The 22,317-nt window shown below is 35.6% G+C and overlaps 2 protein-coding genes across 14 annotated transcripts in view; both read left to right on the forward strand.

The window, feature by feature from the left end:
• Positions 1 to 22,317, forward strand: part of LOC105432862 (uncharacterized) — a 552,262-nt gene that overhangs the window by 107,300 nt on the left and 422,645 nt on the right. For 4 of the 9 annotated variants that reach the window (XM_089083344.1, XM_089083353.1, XM_089083351.1 and 1 more), the window contains exon 2: positions 5,496 to 5,648. The exons of 1 other annotated variant lie outside the window; for it this stretch is intronic. In XM_089083344.1, the coding sequence (XP_088939470.1) occupies positions 5,496 to 5,648 (153 nt within the window). Of the gene's footprint in view, positions 1 to 3,223; positions 3,313 to 5,495; positions 5,649 to 22,317 lie in introns of all 9 variants that reach the window. 4 more of the 9 variants (XM_089083345.1, XM_089083346.1, XM_089083347.1 and 1 more) reach the window with 2 other exon arrangements.
• Positions 5,655 to 21,073, forward strand: LOC112552900 (uncharacterized). 5 transcript variants are annotated; one of them, XR_016140920.1, is made up of 5 exons: positions 5,655 to 19,556; positions 19,643 to 19,708; positions 19,796 to 20,048; positions 20,127 to 20,172; positions 20,936 to 21,073. XR_016140920.1 is itself a non-coding variant. In XM_089083357.1 (4 exons), exons 2-4 carry the CDS (start codon positions 19,508 to 19,510, stop codon positions 19,981 to 19,983), a joined length of 303 nt encoding a protein of 100 aa, XP_088939483.1. In that variant the 5' UTR covers positions 5,655 to 19,422; positions 19,498 to 19,507; the 3' UTR covers positions 19,984 to 20,464. The 5 variants fall into 5 exon arrangements, 1 of the variants encoding a protein (XP_088939483.1); XR_016140919.1 differs by having other exon boundaries at positions 19,796 to 20,172; XR_016140922.1 differs by lacking the exon at positions 20,127 to 20,172.

Raw genomic sequence — 22,317 nt, forward strand, 5'->3', positions numbered from 1 at the left:
TTATGATTAAGAAAAGCATAGCATATTAGCAAGTAGTAAAATCAAAAGTAACTTAATGAAACAATGTCGAACTGCTTATAAACATCTGAGAAAACGCGATATTTTATCTCAAGAATAAGGAAAGCTTCACATAGCTCGAACAATGGAACAAGAATGAAACGGAATCACTGAGATTGTCGAGAATAAACACAAAAACAATTGAACGCAGCGCAATCGCACAGGTGACAGTTTTTTGTTTTTTATTTTACAAATTTTAATTGACTTTTACCGTTTTTCTGTTTTTTGAAATATAACAAATTAACTCAAAAACAGAATTATATTGTCGCGCTCGCGGCGGTCATCGCGTTATGCGGTAAGTCGCGCGCGAAATAACAATACTTCTTTATCAAGTAACGGAACTTTATTAAGGCAATTGAACAATTAGAACGCCATGGACACACGTTTGTCCAACTCGAATTCTCGCGTAAAACAACAACATAAAACAGCGTGTTAAACCAAACATCCAACGACGCATCGTTAAGAAACGATCCTCCGTTTGAAAATATCGATCCTTGAAGTATTGATTTTCCGGGGCAACGACGAGCAGATCACCGCTCGGTTGTAACAATATTTTCTAGGGTTGCAAACATAAAAGAAATTGTAAAAAATAAGCCTCTTTTCGAAGGTCAAGTACCTCACGGAAAATGATGACTCTGACATTTGTTGTAGTGCATATATATGTGCAGTTTTTAGGGAAGTTGTAGGCAGTTGTAGGGAAGTGATTTTAGAAGCAATATTTAGAATGTGAAACGCATTTTGATTTATTCTAAAGTATAAAAAAGTGTAAAATGGAAACTTAAAAATGGTTATTCCTCCGAATAATTCAAATTCTTTTAGAAATAAATCATTTCAGGGCGTTATGAGTCTTGGATAGAAGAATAAAATGATACACTTTGAAACTGTTTGGTGATGAGCCCAAGAATCTTATTAATCTTGTTGACCCTTTTGACCTTATTGATCTTATTGACCTTTCTTCTTTCGAGAGTATCACTTTAACGTGCCTCTTTTAAAAAATGTCTGCACGCATGCATCTGTACATGCATCTGAACAACGAGCAATGTATGATATAGGATTGCGTGCAGAAAAATAAATTTTTTTTTCGTATTTTTCATGATGAAAAAATGATAGAGCATCATTTCCATTTTCCGCATTTTTTTTTTTAAGTGAAATCTCTAGCAGATCAGTAATTCACTTTCATATTTTAATGTAAAAATAAATCAAAGTGTCTTCTTCATTCGTGTAATTAAAGTTTCGTCGTTTAAGTAATATTGTGCATCGCACTTACATACATCATTTCCGGCATGATGGTACTGGAAGTTGCAAAAATTATTTTTTATACTTCAGTTTCTACATTATTGCAATTATGCTATATTTTTAATATAATTTTATACAAAATAATCTTTTAATATAATCTTATATAAAATAATCTAATACATTGAAATCTGGCGATTATTCTGACCAAGTGATTGGGCTATCTCAACCCATTCATCTGTCTGAATGCGTATTTTAAATTTTATATACTTGTTGAGGCCTGTGAAGAGATCCTGTCATGCTGAAAAATTAGCTCTAATTATAGCAAAAGAAATGTTCTCAAGAAGTTCAGACAAAATATTTTCTAGAAAATGTGCATACATTTCTTCATTAAAAAAAAATAAGGACTTATCTAAAAATTGCCGAGAGTGATAGTTTAAAAAAATACGAGAAAAATTTTCTTGAACTTCTGAATTTAGGATATATTCGGTTTCTTATTATTGCTACTCATACATTTATCATTCAATGATATTGAAATACATCCTAGCAGATGACATGCGAATCTTTTGTTCCCAAAACCAGAAAATTAAACATATCATTTGATATGAAAATGGCCTTATCTATTTATAGAATGCGGTTGTGAAAAAAAACTTCGTCAATATTGTGTAAGAAATCCTGTATATTTGTTATATAATTAATATTATATTTATAATTAATATTTGTATACATATAATTAATATTTGTTAAAAGTAGTACAAATATTAAATAAAGATAATAAAAATATGTTCACGAAAAATGCTTCACTTTTGATTTCTTGCAAAAAGTTGTTGAGATACAATTGGCGTAGATGCCATTCTGGCATCTAGTGTACCACGATAGTGTATTACGAGAAATCAAGTATGCGACCTACATGATGCACGTTGTTCCCAGAATTTTTAGACACATGTAGATTTCTGTTCTCATCGATTACGTTCCCAGCCAAAAATAATTGCTCAAAACGCTATCGATTACTAGTCAATCATCGGTCGAAATTTAGAATCAATTCGATCCAGAAATGTATGTGAATTTCGATTAATTATCGACAAGTCGATTTAATGTCAATTTTATATGCTATATACAGACAAATATATAATCTATAACATAAATTATCGTTGCTTTCAAGCTTCTGTACATTTTTGTGTTCAAAAAAGACTTGATTAATGAAATGTAATGTATATGAAGGACGTCAAAGTGCCGAACACATATGTATCACTCTTCTTTGTGTGCGCATTTCCTTCACCTACTTTTAATGGAATCGTGTGTCAATAGAATGGAGCCCTATTTTTGTCTTCAGACAAAACCATTTCATTAAAAATGGTTGAAATAATATCATAATACTGCATACTTTATTTTCTCCTATATAGTTTTCATTTACGAAAAATGGAATTTCATTATGTTCGTCTGGCAACAGTGCCGTATATTATTTATGTATGAGCAAAAAGTATCTATTTTATTTCGTATTTTCAATAAGATGAAAAGATATTTTTTAATTGAGTTGTCGCGCTTTACCAAAAAGATAACCATAAAAAGATGATGAAAAAATATTTTTAGAATTATTTTTTTTGACGAAACTAAGAGACGTCTTATAAATATCTTTTCATTTTGTAAAAAGTTCCTATGATTCCCATGATAATCATATCGATATAATCTATATATTCTATGCAGTATACTTTACTATTTTCTTGTAATTTCTTGTAAAAGAATGCACATTCAAGAACGCTCACTGGATATTGGATACATATTGCTATGGATAAACAACAGAATAGGAAAGAATGAAATCAATAATAAACGCTATTTTCAAAAGAATGCTTCTTTTCTTGACCGCGCCCTATGGATGGATGAGGCTGTTTGCACATCAAATAGCATTTTTAACAAGCGTAATTTCCTGTTTTAGGAACAGGAAAATCCGCACGTCATCTGCGAGGATACATTTCAAAATCGTTGGATGATAAATGTATGGCAGGAATAATAAGAAATCCAATCGTAAGTAGATTGACGAGTATAAGAAATCTTCTCTTGTATTTCTTTTTTCAAATTATTTATTTTTTTCAATTATTCTTTCATCAATTTCCAGATTGGTTTTTATTTTCTTTCATCATTAATGGAGAAATGTATGCATATTGTTTAGAAAATAGTTTTTTCTGGATTTCGAGGACATATTCCTTCTCTTCATATAGTGTTGATTTTTTAATATGACAAGGCTCTTCCACATTTCTCACGGCAAGTACGCGAAATTTTAAATGTGTATTATCCGGACAGATAGATGGTCGAGATGGTTCAATTATTTGACGGTTTCCAGATTTTAATGTATTAAATTATTTCAAGTGGAGTTATATTAAAGATTTAACCAAGTATAGACATGCCACAGAAATTGAGATACGAGAAGCAATTCTTATAGGTTTCAATATCATTACGCTAAAAATGATATACTATGAGACGCGCAATATTACTACAAAGACAAAAATTTGAATGAGAATGTACGAGAATGAGGAAGGCATTTTGAATTATTTTTTAAGTTAAAATATCAGAGTGGAGTAGACCTATTGGGGATACCACTTTAAAAAAATGCGCCGTGTTATTTACCGCAAGGTGGTGTGGAAATGATAGCGCTCTATCATTTTCGCTTTGGAAACGATGAAAGAAAATTATTTTTCAGCGCGCGATTCTGTATTACGTACTGTTTGCTGTTTATGCATATACATATTTTGTGCATACGTGCATATATCCATGCTGTACTTAATTACAATACCGATCGCGCTATTCGTTATACAAATCCGTGCTATAATCGATTGTAATATTGAACGAAATTATTTTTTGTAAGCATCCGCGCCTTAAGCAATTATAAATCCATTACGTTAATCACTGTAAATATTCTTGCCGCTGCATTGCTTAACCGCAGTAAATACACGCGTGTTGTTGCGCTCGCGGCGGGTTTACTCGCGAATCGTATTACGGGTAAGCTGCGCGCGAAATGATTCTCTTCTTAATAAAAACTTGAGAACTTTATTAATAACGAAGCAATTACAACACCGCGGACACACGTCTATCGACCTCAAAATTCCGCGTAATAACAACTACCTTAGACAACCGTTTCACAATCGCGTGGACAAGGAACGATCTTCAAATTAGTAATCGATGTGAGAGCAGCGCCGAGCGAAACACTCGGTTGTAACGTTACCTCTCTCCTCTTCGAAATTGTCATCCCGACAATTCCAGGGAACTCCCTCGCAGAAAAGTCGGCTTCTTCTTCCATGAAGTTCTCAGGGAATCTGTCGGCTTCCTGCTCTATCCCGAGTTGTTGCTGCGGGTTACCGAGCGCCAAACCAACTTCACTCCTGCCGGAAATTCCGCTGTCATCTTCTCTCTTCTGTTTTCTTTCTTGATGCTTCTTCTTGCGCACTTCTCTCTTGAATCTTCGGACAAGGGAGGGGGGAAGGGAAGCTTCTGTAAACCTTCACGTCCTTTCGGACACTCCAAGTCCCCGCCTCGGCATTCGCTCTAAGTCCCTCGGAAAAACTACGGTTTAAAAAAACCGAGGGCGAGGCAGACTTCTTAAAATTATTATTCAGCCAGATGTTCGGATTTCGAAAAAGAAGATCTCCCGCCATAGATATCAACTCAACAGCAAACTTAAACAAAAACGAGTATCTATTTCTTTCAAAACATTTTTAAATATTTAGAAACTTATCATTTTCCCTTCTTCGGACGGAAAGAACAATCAATCTCCTCACAGGTTCTGATGAAAACTACGATCCACTCTAGAACGCCTTCTCGAAACGGAATTTACATATCTAAATGAATCTCATCTAACAGACACGACCTTCCGCACACTCGGAAAAACTTCGAAGATTATTTAACTCCCTATTTGTTTAATTTCTCTCCTATTTAAAGCCAAAACATTGAAGCCCATGCCAAACTTAAAACACTTATGTCCGTCCAACAAATCAAACCGTGCCAAAAAAAGTCAACGTTATAGTATTTTTTTTTACTCAATACCGCGCAAATGTGAATTTAAGAAAAAAACAGAATTTATTTTATTTAAAAGAAATTAATTAATTAATGACTGGCCTGACATTTAACGCTGACATCCAATTATCTTGGTCCATTCCTCCGTCAAAAGAACAATCTTCCATTTAGAGTCGATCGATAGCTTCTCTTTCTTGCAGGAATTACTCGTCTCTTCGTCGTGCCGTTGGTCCCTGCCGGCGCTCGTCGCACCGCCATATTAAGGACAATCTGTCCGATTGAACCATTTGATCCCGGACGAGCCACCAAAATGTCGCGCTCGCGGCGGTTCACTCGCGAATTGTGTTATATGGGTAAGCTGCGCGCAAAATGGCAACTCTTTTCTTAATAAAAACTTGAAAATTTTATTAATAACGAAGCAATTACAACACACGTCTGTCCAACTCCGCGTAATAACAACCACTCTAGACAACCGCTTAACAACCGCGTCGGCAAAGAATGATCTTTAAATTAAATTAAATTAGTAATGGATGTGACGGCAGCGCCGAGCGGAACACCGGTTGTAACACTCGCGTATAATACTCGTGTGTAAAATACTCACGATAACTGTCTGTCCATCTCTTTTTTGTCGCCACGCTTATAATTGTTGTATGTGTTTTATGTAAATTGATTCGAATATCTCAATATTAAAATGATATTCATCCCATCATTCGCAATCCGAACCAGGCCTAATCTGATAAGACTGCATAAAGTTAAAACGGAACGGCTTTTCCTCGTCTGAATCGGATTTGATTTTGAGCTAGCTCGCCGGTCGCGATGGATTCGGTTAGAATGATTATTGAGGCTCCAAATTATTTTAATAATTGAGGTTTATTATAATAAATCAACAGAAAGAAAACAATACAATAAGATTGAATAATAAGAATTTAAAAGATTGTCTGCAATGTTTATTGGCTCACGCTGATGTATCGAGAACACTGTTGCGGTATAATTCGACGCTCGCGTTCGCGGTGATCGCCAGAGCATGATTAACGGGACAAATTTATAACAATGGTCGCGGTATTCGCATGCGATTTTCGGCGATCAGTGGGTTGGCCGCGAGTCAACGCGCTCGTTGTCGCTTAGCAACTGTGGTCGTAAATCACGCCGTTGTCACAATAATTTTGTCTAATTCGCGGAGAGGCAGACTCATCAGCGTTCGCTTACGTATCACCGATAGGTATAGGTATATTCGTCCCGGCGCGTAAAAATGGCTAGTGTCCGGCCGAAGGTTTTGGGATTGTTCAGATTTTTCGGTTGTGCTTCGAAATGATCAGCCGATATAGCCAGTATAACCCGAGGCGGAGACGGATTGCTTTCACACTTAACGACACGTTTTTTATCGGGGGCTCAAAAAGAGCGATCGACCAGGAATCTCCAGGCGAGTTACCCTCGTCTTCAACGATGCGACTTTCTTGAGCGGATATCGAGATGGAATATAATCAAGCAACTGGATGCCGGTCATCCGAGCGGAGCAGGGAACACTCCACTCGTGGTCTTCCTCGCAGTTGCGGAAAACGACAATTCGGAGAAGAAAGACGCTTGTCGGGAATTTCCAGACGAAAGCGGGTTTCCTTCATCTCGTTTTCTCAGTTTCGTCTTTAGGAATGGGGCGCGGATCGGCTCGTAGGAGCAAGTCTCTATCCAAGGAAGATCTGGCTTGATAGAGCGGAAGACGACTTTTTATACCGCCATAATCAGATATTCGGGCGGATTCGGAATAGTTCGGATCGTGAGCGGTAATTAAGTCGCCGCTACCGTTCTAATGAGATCAGCGCTCTTTTATCTCCGGTAGAATTCGGAGAAATCCGGAGATATTCGGATATTATTTTGAACGGCGACAGCGCGTCTCGTTCTCGGACGTGCTCGAGGGTCTTCGGCTGGATTCGGCGGCGCGGAGTGGGACCCACGCGTCCCACGCAAACACGTACGGCCATCTCGCAATTAATTTGCGAGTCTAATTATGATCGATTAAAATGACGCGAAGCGCCTTTGCCTGACGGATCGTCAGACGGGCACCACTTGGCGGCAGATGGATGGAATGATGTACAAAAATATGCATCGTTATAAAGATATTAATAAATCCGTCCTTTGAAAAGGGCTGTTTTATCTTTTTGAACATTCCTTTATGTACCAAATACTATAATATATTACTTTTCCAATAGAACATTCCTTCCTTTTTATTTATCTATCGATAACTTACTCGCAAACTTGATAAATAATGGATTCGTTATCGTTATCGAAAACTAAGGTTAAGCGAACAACAGACAACGCGTCTACTCTAACGCGTCACAGAAGTACTGTAGACAAATTCAATGTGACACATCATTCATGACACAATATTGCTGAGCGTAAAAAGAAACTATTAGAATATGATTAACTTGATGGCAGTTCTGAATAGAAATACTTGAGACTGAAGATCCATCAATTACAAAAGATGAATTCATCGCTCAACAAGAACAGCAGAGAGCGAACTTTGTGATATATATATATATATATATTTCAGTTTGATTTCTCGTTGTGAACCATTTATTAAATACTTTGATCAATGAATTTCTTGAGCGTCATCTTCACATGATAACGATCTGTTTGTTTCTGCATAAGAGTAATCGTATGTTAAATTATCCAAAATTTAATTTCATCATTTTCAGGTTCCTATGATACTGATATTTTTATTTAAATACTTTTGAGAAATTTAAGATATATATATATTAATGAGAGTTTGGCGGAGATTGAAAAGTTTCTTTATTTGCGTCTTCTCTAAAGGATAAGGTGGCTAAGATCATAAAATTCATCGAAACTATCACCGACAATTACAATGTCTGGATCAATAAAGAAGCATTTTAACAATAAGCATTGTATAATACAAAAATGCATTAGAATCATATTTGATGCTCCGACGCTTTCGAAAGAAAATCATATTCATCTGATTTGAAATAAATTATTAGATATTATTTTAAAACATTTGCGCGCTCTTAAAACTATGAAAAGGCCCACTGCTCGAGATGACTTGATCATTTATATTATTATTTCAAAACTTGATTCAATGACAAGTAAGGCTTGGAAAACTAGTATCCCCGATCCTTATCAGATTTAAAATCATTGATTGATTTTTGTTTTAAGTAATACCAAGCACTGTCACTAAACTATTAATTAGTAAACTATTAATTAATCTATAACAGTCTGTTCTTACCGTGCGGGATCGTGTGAGTTCGGATGCGTGGACGTGCTCGGTCGCCAGATGCGGAAGTTAATAAAATTATTGACTCAAAGATTGGATAAATAAATATTTATTTAATTTGATGGTGTGGATATATATGTACAGCGGAATAGATTCGTTCAGCGTGCTGTTGGTATGTGCGGTTTTGTCTATGTGCGTCTTGTGAAGTCTGCGATATGCACTCGGAATGCGAAACGCGTGCGTCGGAGCGAATGATTGGTCTATGGCGGAGCCTATTGGTCGCGTAGGCGCGCGATTGGTTGAGCGGCGGTTCGTCGGTGACGTTGTAGTGCACGACGCGTTATTTGTTGTTGCCGAAAGATGAGTACGCTTTCAAATGTCAGGAGTGAGAATGCTCGCTCCTGCTTTTGAATTTTACACGAGAGACAAGTAGGCTCGTCGGGGATTGAGAATACTCTGTCCCGTTTTGCTTGTATCGTTAGAAGAAGCGTTGAGACTGAGAATGCTCTGTTTCGGAGAAGCGAGAGCCAAGTATGCTTGACGGGGACTGAGAATGCTCTGTCCCGATTTTTTCACTTTTGTAGAGGATGATATTAGTATCGAGTATGCTCGGCGGAGATCAAGAATGTTTGGTTGCTGAGTATCAGTCGGAGATAGATACAGGTTGGAGGATCAGATAGTCTCTTTACCGGAGATCGGCTGGGTTTGCGATTTGCAAAATAGCGGGTCGTTGGCAATATCTGGGCGCGCATATGACGGATGCGTTATCTGCGCGTGCAGCGGTCGGTGTGTTCAGTTTTCAGACGCGCGGTGTGTTCAGTTTCGGGCGCGGAGCCCGGTCGCGCTTACAGCTAGAACGGTGCGCGAGAGGCGTATCGTTACAAATCAATCTACTCATTCAAGACCTGCCAAGATCAAAGAGTTCTTCCGTTATAAATCTTGTCACATTTAATTTGTCTTGCACCCATCATGAAAGGAAACTCATCAATTGTATTATTGTGAAGCCTTTCTCAAATTGTCTACACAAAAGAGAAAGGTTCTTGTAAAAAGGCCTAATTCATGCATTAATTGCTTGAGATTTAATTCGCACGCTAAGGCTTATACTTCAAATGCTTGCCGCAAACGACAGCACAAAAGCATAAAAGCACAAAAAGCATAATTGTTGTCTGTTATATTTGTCAAATAACGTAGACGATATCAAAATGTCCGTTTCCAATGATTTTATTCCTTCTGATAAGGAAAAGGCCAATCAACTAATTGTCATGCAATGTTTATCGGCTCATCATTCTATTGTACTAACAAAGCATTTTCCTAAAGAGTTGGGGTTACCTTAAAAACATCAAGATCTTAACAAAAACAGTTCTATCTTACGATTAAATTTATTACTTAATGAGACAGGAATCTTGAGAGTTTATGCTCTGCTCAAGTTATCTTCCTTATAATGTCAAGTATATCAGGTGCTACTTCCCGGATGTCATCCTCTTTCGCGTTTTATTGTTATTCATGAGAACGAAAGGCTCTTTCATATAGGCTCTTAAGTTACATTATCTGCTGTTCGACAAAATTGTTGGCTTGTCTCTGCTAGAGATGTTATACGACAAATTATCCGTAAATGTATCGTCTGTTTTCGCAATTCTCCAAAAAACAACTTTAATGCTTATGAATAATCTTTCTAAATTTGATATCACAACACCAGAACAATCTTTTAAAAAAATGTGAAGTAAATTATGTCTTTTTACATCAAGGAAGGATTAAGAGAAAGTTAACTTACTAAGTTGTTAAAATGTTAGAATGCTAAAATGCTAAATGGCAATCTTTGTTTGCCTCGGCCGTTTATATAGAGTTGGCAGCGGACTTATCTGAAGCATTTTTGAACGTTCTTAAATGCTTTATCATGAGAATAGGATATCCATCAGAGGATAGCTATTTACTCAGATAAGCCTAAATTTCAGAGGTGCCAACAAAAGCAGCTATCTTAGCAGTATTACTCGACAATTAAGAAAATTGACAGCAAATTGTCGATTCTATAACTGCCACGAGTATAAATTGGCATTTTATATCGCCCAGAGTCTCTCATCATAGAGAATCATGGAAAGCTGGAGCTAAACATCAAGGGAGCTAAACATCATCTTCGGCAGATCAAGGATGCTGAAAGAATATGAAGAACTGGTAACTTTGTTCATCCAAAGTTATCCTGAACGTCCGTTCATATTTGATCTTGCTGATCACTTATTGACAGCCGGACACTTCTTGATAGGAAATTCATTGACTTCTTATTCGGAGTTATCATTCGAAAGGCTACTACTGAATCGCCTTTCTCGATGGCAACATGTCGAACAGCTTTGGCAGTATTTTTGGAAATGGTGATCGCTAGATTATTTACATCATTATCAACAACGAATCCGCTGGATGTCAAGGGAAAAGCAAGTATTGATAATTTTCTTAAAAGAAATAACTGCGCGTTTATCCTGGTCTCTCGCTGGAACACTAGAAGTCTATCCTGATAATGGTGATATCATTCGCCTAGTCATATTGCGTACAATTAATGGAATTTATAAGAGATCTATAAGCGTTTGTACGTACTTCAATTTGAAGACAATTAATATCCTCATTTCATTTATTTTTCTTCTTTTTTTTTTAAACTAACTGCGTCTATCTCATATACGTTAATCTGATGTACATACCAACACATTTTATTTCATTTGAAAACCGATGCTATCGAGGACGGCGGTTTATATGAGCAAGACGTGTTCTTTGATACACTTTTTAATTTCCGTATACTATAGTCCCTTAATTTTTCTATGTTCTTGCATTCCTAGTGTCTTTTTAATTAATGCTGTTGTCTCACCTTTTTTATTTCTATATTTGCGGCGTTCTTGTATGCATTCTGTTTCGGTTGTACTACTAAGTGTTAAATCTGCAGTGACATTGTAAAAAAAGAAAGACAAGTTTTATGACAATAAAGTAAAGTTTAGGCAGGTTTTATTTCATTTGGTTACTCATCAAATTCAGGATTAGTAAAAGGCTATGGCACAAGCCAAGAAAGAAGAATACGTGTCCACTTACACGACTTAAAAGCCATAAAATTAAATAAATTGCAATACTTTTCTTCATTTATATTTTTGTAAATCGTTGTATTTTTTAAATAAATTTTGGTTATTTGATTATCGAATTGCTGTAAAACTGCTACGTTGTAAGTCTGCTAAAAATAGTAGCATGTGGTTGGTAATAAAAAAAGTTAATTAAATTTATTTCATATATAGAACCTTAGCAACCAAGATCCTGTTTGCCAAGGAATTGGCTATGACTGCATTTGTTTAACAGATACTCGACATATATCAATGTATTATTTAGTACTACTTTAATTGTTAATAAAATTAAAACGGCCCGTTCTTTTGCTAGGAATCAGATAAATGTTTATGCGAGGATAACTCGAATTAGACTGGCTTTGAATTACGAATGGGAGGCGAATATCGTTTATTATGCAGGTATTTATTAGTGTCAAAATAACATACGATTATAAGCGTCACATAAAAATGTGAACAGTTCACTGAGAAAATTGCAGAAAATTAACGCGACTGTATTACAATAATTAACGCGCCTGTATTTACAGCGAATGATTGCCGCAGTCATTTAAGGCGCGGATATTTACAGGACATTAACATAACGCGATGATATGACAGTCTTTCACCGTGTGAATATTTACCGCGATTGAACAACGCAATGTAACAATGTTATACTCTCTTACGACGCGAATATTTACAGTGAATAACGCAATAGTATTAGAATCGGTTACGATACAGATATTTACAACGCGGTCGATTTTGGCGCAGATGCAGACACGAATCGCGTACAGACGTTTACGGCTGGCGCGGTCGGTTTCGGTGCGGATGCGATCGCGGATCGCGTACAATTCTCGCAGGGCGGAAAAGGTGATGGCCGCTCATGGCGAGGAGACAGCGTACTCGCTGCCTCCCCTGCTTGGCCGTATGGGGCATAGCTATCAGTTACTTCTGCCTGAAACGATAGTAGTAAGTGAAGTGGGCAGCTATGGGGCGTCAAAACAAACCCTCACCACTTTCCCACTGGCGCCAAGAGCGTGGCTTCCAGTTGTCAAAACTGTCTGCCACGTGGAAATGGACCGTTCTGATTGGCTGAGGGATGTGGGAGGTGAGAATTAGGTAATTAGTGGGAGCGTTCTGACTGGTTGCTCCCATAACTACCCGGCGCGTGATTGGATGTTCCCATAGTTGCCCGGGGTGTGATTGGTTGTCGAAATGTCAGATGAAAAGATAGGGAAAAAGAGAGAATGTGTTTGGTCGAAAACAAAATGGCGTCTGCGAAAAAGAAAGATGTCTGAAAGGAATATACTTGATAAGAAAGGAATGCGATTTTTATGACACGTGGGATGGATCGCGGAAGAGGAAACTGATTTTTTGTGAGTTTCTATTACGTATATATAGTATATATAATAAATTACGTTTTTCTTAAGACGAAAGGATTCTCGACGCCTAATAGCTAATAAAACTATATAAATTTCTCGAGTCGTTTGACATTTTTTGTATGGGGAAATGTATAAACGTTTTACATGAAGATGAGAGATTTTCGGCGTAATAACCGATAGAGTTATTTACTGAGTCGTATGATATTTGGAGGAGGAAAACAGGAACGGACAGATTTCTCTCTAGATGTTTCTAACGACGAACTTGGAGTTATACGAGGCTTTTATCCTATGACAAACACGTGGTCTGAAAAAAAATTTTTAGACATTTCTAGCTTGAAGAAACGTATTTGTAATTAATTTGTGAAAGTGTGATTTTATGTTAGAGTAAAAAGAGGGAATGAGAAGAAAATATATATTGCTGGCAAAAAGTCGATTTATTGAATTAATTTGCAAAGTCGAATGACATTTTGAAAGATGGAGGACATGAACAGACAGATTATCTAGATCTAAAACTCTAGATTTTTCTAACAAATTTGGAGTTATAAGCTACAAAGATTATTTTCCTTAACTCTGGCAAACAGGCGGACCGAAAAATGATTTCTGCCGTCAATAAAAATCCAATCTTTTTGTTCGTCTTATTTTATGTTTTCTAGAGAATTTGCTTTCTCGTCCTCGTATAACGGTTAACGATATAAAGAATGCTATGGTAATGACGTAGAAGTTTCAGAAAAAACGAAAAGGTTGCTAGACTAATAATTGAGAGAATTAAGATAGATATATAAATGTGAAGAATATCTATCTGGGGTTTTTCAAATTGGTTTTAATGAAAGATTCATAGGAAAGAAATTGAGTTAATATTTACAACTTTTATAGACATAAACTAAAATTTTAGGATAATTATATTTCTATCGTGATTTATTCGAAGGAAAAGGATATTTTTTGTAGGAAGTGAAGAAAATATCCGTTAGACTTACAGTCATAAAAGTTTTCATTATACATTTGATCTTTTCTGTTTTCAATAAAGTATAGAAAATTGTTGCGAGGCCGCAACCTAAATGACGCAAACCGATCTCGTAACACCGCTGATCAGTCAGAATTCCAAGGATTCTGACTAACCCGAAAATTATCAAATTATCAAAGAAATTAAAATAAGTTTAAAATAAAATAACAATGCGCATCCTTGCCGATTGCAACATACCGATGTGCAATTCGGCAAGGATGCTGACTCCGATAACATACAATGTCGAAATGCTGACGTATCAAACAATGTTTCGACACGAGGACGCGCCGAGGTCGCGTAACAGCGGATCGATAAAAAGCGACGAGAATAATTAACAGATGCTCAGACACACAAGTACCAATGCATAGATATTAAGACAGTGTAATAGTGCGCGACAGTTTTTGGGTGACTCAGAAATAACGAAAACCTAAATCAATAAAATAAAGTTTTTTATTTCATTAACAAATGAAGTTGTGGCTCCTCTTCCCCCTTTTCCGCCATTTTCCCTGATTGCGCCCGGAACGGCACAACAAAATGTTAAATAAAATAAAAGTTACAAATTGCGATTTGAGAAAATAATACGAAGAATTATTAAATCTGAGAGAAGATAATTCCACAAATATTATATCAAAATACGTACCGAGAAATCATTTATTTATCACTTATTTGCGTACATACATTTCGCGCGATTTCATGATAATTTTTTTTTAAACTGAATTTTACAATATCGCTGTCTATGTAACTATGTCTTTTCGGGTGATTTAATTATATATAATTTCTTTATAATATACATCTTTATATATATAATTTCTTTCATAAGATATTGCGCGTATTTGTTAACGCTATCCGACAAACTTTGTAAATGCTGTAAGTGAGCATCAACGCATTTCACAATATTTTTTAATCCATAAAAAGTACTTTTTTGCATCACAATTGCGACAGCAAAGATTTTATGTTTCTTCGTTCAATAGTTGCGAATCTGTAGTCTTTTCTCGATATTGAATTTCAATGTTTTCCATAGCGGTCTCTTCGTTTTCTTTATACGTCAGTAACATGGACCTCGTGCCATAAGCAGTGGTAAAATTGATCGCAATAGTTTTGATAGTGATGGGATCCAGTCTCGATTTATTGTTTTCATTTAAATACTCGCTGATGAGCCTCATGTTGTTTTGGAATTGTTGCCAGGAATCAGCGTCGAAATAAATTCTTTCTGTATAATTACCGGTTAATTTAATCAGCGACACGAAAACTCCTTCGTTTGTTGTTTGCAATCCAACGTGTATCCTTTTGTATGAGAGATGTTGAGAGCAACATATGAAACTTATCGTTTTATTCCTCGTTACAATTTGCCTTTGGAATATCGCAAATGTATTTTCGCTTCTCGGAATCAGAAACACTGCTCGGCTTTGGAGTATCGCGAATATTTTCGCACTTCTCGAAATCAGGAACAGCTTTTCGGTTCACCATTGCTTTCTTCCCAAATATAATTGATAATCACAAACGTCAAAATGAGAAATAAAAGACTACTTTGCGTTTACAAAGTTGAAACCTCGAAAGACAAGATTCGAATGAACTCGAGTGAAATCATCAAGTGTGTCGACTTATTTGTTATAAAAAAGAATTGCGCGCGCAGACAAACAAATGAAAAAATTGTAAAACTTTAAATCTTTTGAATTTTAAATTTTTCTAGACTTTTGTTCTGCGTAGAATATTTTCTTCTAAAATTTTCTAAAATATAGAAGAAAAACGCTGAAATAAATTAAAAGAACGAAGAATTTCAACTGAGAGTGTCAACATGCCAAGAGAGAGAAGAATAAAGAGAGAGCGATAGGAGGAATCATCACAGGAGTAAAGAAGAATATCGAAGAGGAGAACAGGACAAAAACAAAAGAAAAAAGGACTGAAGGAATATACATAAGAAGAGTAATTAGGAAATAGGAAAAAATAAATGGAAAATAATAACAGTATATAATAATCAAAAAATAATCGAAATTATGATAGAAATCAAGGCTTTAATATCCGAAGATAACGAAGGAAATCTTTTAATACGAAGAGATTTCAATGTCAGAATAGGAAAAGAAGGAATGCTTGTAACGGTACGTCTCTGCTCGGTCGGAATAAGCGGTGCAGAAGCGGGGACGTGGATCGGTTGGGCGGATATACTTATCGAATGTCGGAGTTCGGATGAAATAATAGCAGATGCTCGAGTTTAATTTAATAAGAAATAAATAAATAATTTATTTAGAGTCCTAGAAGTTCGTTTGTACAAAGCATATGCTAAGATGTTATTCCTCAAAACATGACGCCACTCGCATATGATCGTTATAATTTGTGAGGATAATTTACATACATAAGTGCAAGAGGCAGCTTAGTATTTGATTATGCAATAGGAAACACTGAGACAAGAGAAAAGATTGAGAAGCTGGTAGTTGAAGAGAGAACAGAATCAGACCATTTACTAATTCGTGAATATATATAGGAAGATAAAATACGCGCTCTGGATACAGAACAAAAGGAGGGGACATAAACTTTAAGCAATAAATATGGACAAAAGAAGGAATTGAAAAGGGAAATCTTAAGATCTCGGAAATTTAAGGAAACAAATCTGGAAGATGCATGGATAGAGCTAAAAAAAAGGGATAGAAGAAGCTACACAGGAGGAAGAAATATTTATTTAAAAAAAATACTAGGTGAAAAAAGTGGAATAAAGAATGCAAAGAAAAGAAGAGAGAACTCAGAAAATTTCTCAGAAGAGCAAAGAAGAACAAAAAGTTATTAGAAGAATATAAATATCACAGACAACAATACCAGAATTTCTGTAAGAATAAGAAAGAAAAATTTAGAAAGAAGAAGAAAAAATAAGGAAAATCAGTATGGAAACGGAAGCATAGAAATACATAAACATGGAAAGAAGAAGCTGGAAGAAAGGAGTGATATATACTTCCTATATATTATTATGATCAAGCGGTGTTCCGCTTAACGCTATCCTCATAACGATTTCCAATCTGAAGATCATTCCTTGCCGACGCGGTCGTCAAGCGGTTGTCAAGCGTTGTTGTGACGAGAGAGACGGCGTGGCGCGAGAGTTTGAGCCGTATCGCGGCGAATTCTGATTTTATTGTGAAAGCTCTTGTTATTACTCCCGTGCTTCAATGTATATATATAATAAAGTATTTCTTTCTTAAACTGTTCTTCCTTTCCTGGCGCGAGTGTAACGCGAGTGAACCCGCCGCGAGTGCGACAATATAAAGAAGATGATGAAGATAAGGTAACGAATTATCGTGGTATCTCGCTTCTCAATATGGCATATAAAATCTACGCCATGATTATAGAAGAAAGGCTCAAACAGGAGGTAGAGAAAAATAAGAGTCTTCCAGATATACAACCAGGGTTCAGGAAAAAACATAGCACAATGGACAATATTTATATATTAAATTGTGCTGTGGAGAAGAAAATAAGTAAAAAAGCAGAAAAAGTATACGCATTTCTTGTAGATTTGAAAGTAACCTTCGATATCATAAATAGAGAAAAATTATGGATAATTATGAAGAAAAAAGAATTAAATAGACATTTGATAAGAAAAATCGAAGAAATATACGAGAAAACAGTTAATACCGTGCTAGTAAACTGAACATACTCTAAGAAATTCTGGACAAATGCAGAAGTAAGAGGATGCTCTTTGAGTCCAAAACTTCGCAATATACATAGCGAATTTAGAGGTGCTCCGAAAGGGACAGGCGGGAACCTGGTGATCAACAAAGAGAAGATATAGAGTCTTGCGTACGCAGACGACATCGTATTGATGGCGAGAAAGGCTAACGATATGAGGGAAATGTTAAATAGATTTTCATGTTTTTTAGAAAAAAAGGAATTAATTCTTAGTGTAGAAAAATAAAAAATGATGATGTTTAGAAAAGGGGATGGAAGGAGGAAAAAAGAACTGTAGCTTTGGAACAGAGATAGGAAAAGTCAATCCTTTTAAATATCTAGTTACACGTTACAAAGTAACAATAGCGCAGATAGACATATCAAAGAGACAAAAAAGCTATATGTATTATGAAGCAAGTTTGGGAGATAGGGCAAAGGAATTTCGCCGAAGATTTCAAAAGGAAAATATGGATGATTGACCATTTAGTGAAGAGTATAATAATGTATGGGGCAAAAATCTGGAGTTGGAAAGAATATACGAAGTAATAGGAAGGTGTCAGAATAAATTTATAAAGTGGGCATTAGGACTAGATTGGAATACACCGGGATATATAGTTAATGAAGAAACGAAAAAGCAGCTGTTAAGAATAGAATAAGGTAAAAAAGCGATTAAATTTGAAGAAAAAATTAGGGAAAATCGGATAATAAAATATTAATAGAGTGCTTTAGGGAAACAATGAAAATAAGAGGAGATGGGAGTTGGAAAGAGAAATGTATTTTTATAGGAACGGAATGTCGGGAAGAGAAGTTAAAAACTTCAGAAAGAAAGGGCGCGAGGTTGTAAGCAAATTTACGGCAAGGGACAGAAACAAATACAAGATAATAAAATCCAGGATTCGAAATATGGGAAAAGGTATAAAGAATTATGTACGATAAGGATACCTGAATATTTAAGGAAAGGTAGTCATAAAGACTTTCAAAGGATTATTGCGAGATTTAGATGCCAAAATGAAAAATTAAGTAATAGATATTAAGAATACCGCGAACAGGATAAGAACGTATGTAGGCTGTGCCATACTGAAGTTGAAACATTAGAACATTTGGCGACAAAAGGTATAGTAGAGATAAGGCACAACACAAGAATAAATCAGTTGCTAGGAGAAAAGGGGAAAGGAATCAGTTGAATGAAGAATAAATTAAGAATAATGTAAGTTCAATGTAGAACTCTTTCAAAACCGAAAGGCACGAAATAAATATATATCTATCTTTATTTCTTACTTATTTTTAAAAATAAAATTAAGAAAAGTAAAATTAAAAAAGATAAATATAAAATAAAAATAAAATTAGAAAAGATAAATAAAATTTAAATCTGTGAGAAAAATTTAATAAACTCAGAAACTATAAAAAATTGAGGAGGAGAGGTAAAAAGCGTTTCTTAAGTGAGGAACTGGTTTCTTATATGAGAATAGAAAAGATATAACTCATATTAAGGAAAATTTTATCTTACCCAATGGCGTACCACTTTTGCGCCCTATCCTCCTTTTCCGAAGTAATAAGATTTTCAAAAAGTATAAATACTGCGTAGAGTTAGAAAAAAGGTCTATTTCCGAGATTATACTTTCTCGGGGATGACGACCGATTTTCGCGACAGTACAGTATTGTGATACAGTGCTAGATCGAAGTTTTAAAAAAGTGAAAAATGGCTCTCCAACAGAAATTAAGAATATTGTTTGTCATATGCGAGAATATTAACCTTACCAACTATGAGGAGTAAGGCATCCCGCCGAAGACACGGCAGGAGGAAACGAAGCAAACGTAAGCAAAATAATAAAAAATGAAATCTAGATTTCTAAATTTTCAGTTTTTAAATTAAATTAATGAATCTTTAAGACGAGTACGAATGCGGATGAGAGGCGTACAGGACATTCCTCTGATTAATTTTGTGTCTGGTAAGAAAATAGCAAATATTGCTTTCAAATCTAATTCGATTAATATCAAATTCGATTAATAAAAAACTCAATTTTTTGTTTTTCAGATAAGGAGGAAAATAGTGACAAGAAGATGTCGATGAGCGAAGCCGAAACAGAAATTTTCACACCAAGTAAGTAAATATTTAATATAATAAAAGTTACAAAACTCGCATAAGTTAATTCTTAAAAAATAATAATAATAACGATATATTTTTCAGTACAAACAAATATCTTGGACGAGTTGGAAAATAAGGAAGAAGAAAATGAAGAAAGAGAAAAAAAGAAAAAAAAGAAGAAGATAATGCTGAAAAAGAAAGAAAAAAAGATAGTAATGACGAAGATGAAGAAGATGAAGAAAATGAAGATAGGAGAAGTGCATTTGAGCAATTGCGTAGTGAACTTCTGAAAGAAGAAATCAAAGTTTTTTGCCACTACGAAACATCGCCAAGCTATTCTTCGAAAGTAACGAAGGTAAATTTGATATTATTTTAAATTAAAAAAATTTATTTATTTATTTTGATAAATTTGTAATTTAATATTTTTTGTTAGAATGACATGCCCGATAGAAAAGCGATAATGAGAAAAGCAACTTAAGGTAGGAGATATCTTTGGTATGCTGGAATCTATTCGCAAACAAAAATCAAACAAACAAAAAATCAATCAATAATTAAAATATTTATCATTAATAATGATAAATATCGCCTTTGTATGACGCGTCTTCGCAATTACAAAAGTTTTTTCCAAAAAATGTTCAAACTTGTTGACGAATTGTTCACAGGTATTTTATTACATTTTAATTAACTTTATCACCATTGTTAATCCATTTACTTTAACTATATTTTAAATTCAACAGCTATTTACACGGAAAAAAAGAAAAAGAAAAAGAATTTTTTAATTTATTTAATTTAACAATTATAACTCAATTTTATAACTTTGACTTCTTAATTTATATGCTACATAATATCTGATTTTTTAACGAAGCTATTTAATTATTAAGATGTACATGATCTTTTAGACATTTGATTTGTTAACATATGCTATTTGTAATCGCAATTCAAGAATCTGAAGTGTGAGCACCGATCCTATTGATCAATACAACTTTTTTGTACATAAACTAGACGATGTAATTGAAATAACGGGTTCATACAATAATTATGGATTCATTCGAAGTTAAAAAGTGTTACTAAAGATGACCTGATACAGATCGAAACGTTTGATTATTTCACAATAAACAACACTTAGCAAGAAGATCCAGCTGGACTTTTATGTCCCTTGTTTTTACCTTATTATTTAGTAACATTAGTCTTATTCAATTTGTTTATTATTTATCATTAATATTTTTTGTTTTCCATTTTCAGTACAAACAGAAGGAGGCATTTTGCGTGAAGAAAATTCCGTGGAAAATAATCATCATTTACGTCAACTTCAGCAATCACCTCATCTTCAACATTAGCAGCAGCATCAGCAGCAGCACCAGCACCAGCAGCAGCGACAGCAGCAACAGTATCAACAAGAGCATCAGCACCAGCAAGAGCATCAGCATCAGCAAGAGCATCAGCATCAGCAAGAGCAGCAGCAGTAGCAGCAGCAACATAAATAAGAGCATCAGCATCAGCATCAGCAAGAGCATCAGCATCAGCATCAGCAAGAGCATCAGCATCAGCAAGAGCAGCAGCAGCATCATCAGTTAGTCAACGAGAACACCCAGGTCGACAACGAGGTCGGTGAACATTTCAATTATATCGAATTACGGGCGGAAAATTCGTAAATTTTGAAATTTTAAAATAGTAGGGAAGGAGCGACATTCGCGATATATCCGCTTGCGGAAGATGCTCACAATATCGTTAATTACTTAGAAAACGTGTTTCATGAAATCTACACGTATGCAATACGTTTGAGTGAACCGGGCGATTACGTGAGGTTATCTTTCGATTCGGCGAATTTAACACATGGCCTCTCGTTTCGTCCGGCATGACATTTAACTCATGAGGACATTTGGAGACTCGTGAGTTTGGTAGCGCAAAGCGCCGGAGGTTTCGATATCGCGATAGATTTCACCATACGCGTTTTTGCGGCATCTTTGGGGCAGGACGCGATAGATTTCACCATACGCGTTTTTGCGGCATCTTTCGAGGCATCTTTCGAGAATAAATTAACGGGTGAAGACGTCGCGAAACGTTCAATTTTGCAAATAAAAAATTCCAACAATTTGTGTCTTTTTCGCTCCCTCATAGTAGCGCGGATTCACTGCAAACGTGGTACTCTGTGCACGAAGGAGTTGCAGGAGTTGAGAGGTGAGAATCCGTGAGATACACGAGTTCCTCGTTACAGCGCGAGTTAGCGATCGAGTTAACAAGGAGCCTGGGTATCATAATTACCGAGGAGGGTTGTGGACATATAATAACATCAAGCGTTTTCAACGGTTTCTCACTGCCGAAAATATCGCGATAGTAATTTATAATTTTAATAGTTTCGACCGAGGCGAGAAATCGAAGTACGATAATCGTGCGTTGCTCGTCAACCTCGGACACGAACCTTCGTAATACATTAAATATAATGTATTACGAGGATTCGTGTCATTATAACCTAATACTAAATTTAAGAGCCGCAGTCGGTTCGCATGGTGGTTATTACAAAGCATGCAACACGGGCTTTCGAAACGATAGGGGACATTGTTACGCGAAAAAATGCTCACGTTGTCACGCATCGCCTCCCTGCATAAATTAGTGCGGAAATAATT

Source organism: Pogonomyrmex barbatus, unplaced genomic scaffold, assembly GCF_055798465.1.
Source record: "Pogonomyrmex barbatus isolate J1 unplaced genomic scaffold, ASM5579846v1 scaffold7, whole genome shotgun sequence".
Classification (NCBI taxonomy): domain Eukaryota; kingdom Metazoa; phylum Arthropoda; class Insecta; order Hymenoptera; family Formicidae; genus Pogonomyrmex; species Pogonomyrmex barbatus.

Coding starts and splice junctions, on each gene's coding strand:
- LOC112552900 (XM_089083357.1), top strand. CDS start 19,508: ATGCGGATGAGAGGCGTACAGGACATTCCTCTGATTAATTTTGTGTCT. Junction 19,557..19,642: donor TCTGATTAATTTTGTGTCTG/GTAAGAAAATAG, acceptor TTTGTTTTTCAG/ATAAGGAGGAAAATAGTGAC. Junction 19,709..19,795: donor AACAGAAATTTTCACACCAA/GTAAGTAAATAT, acceptor TATATTTTTCAG/TACAAACAAATATCTTGGAC.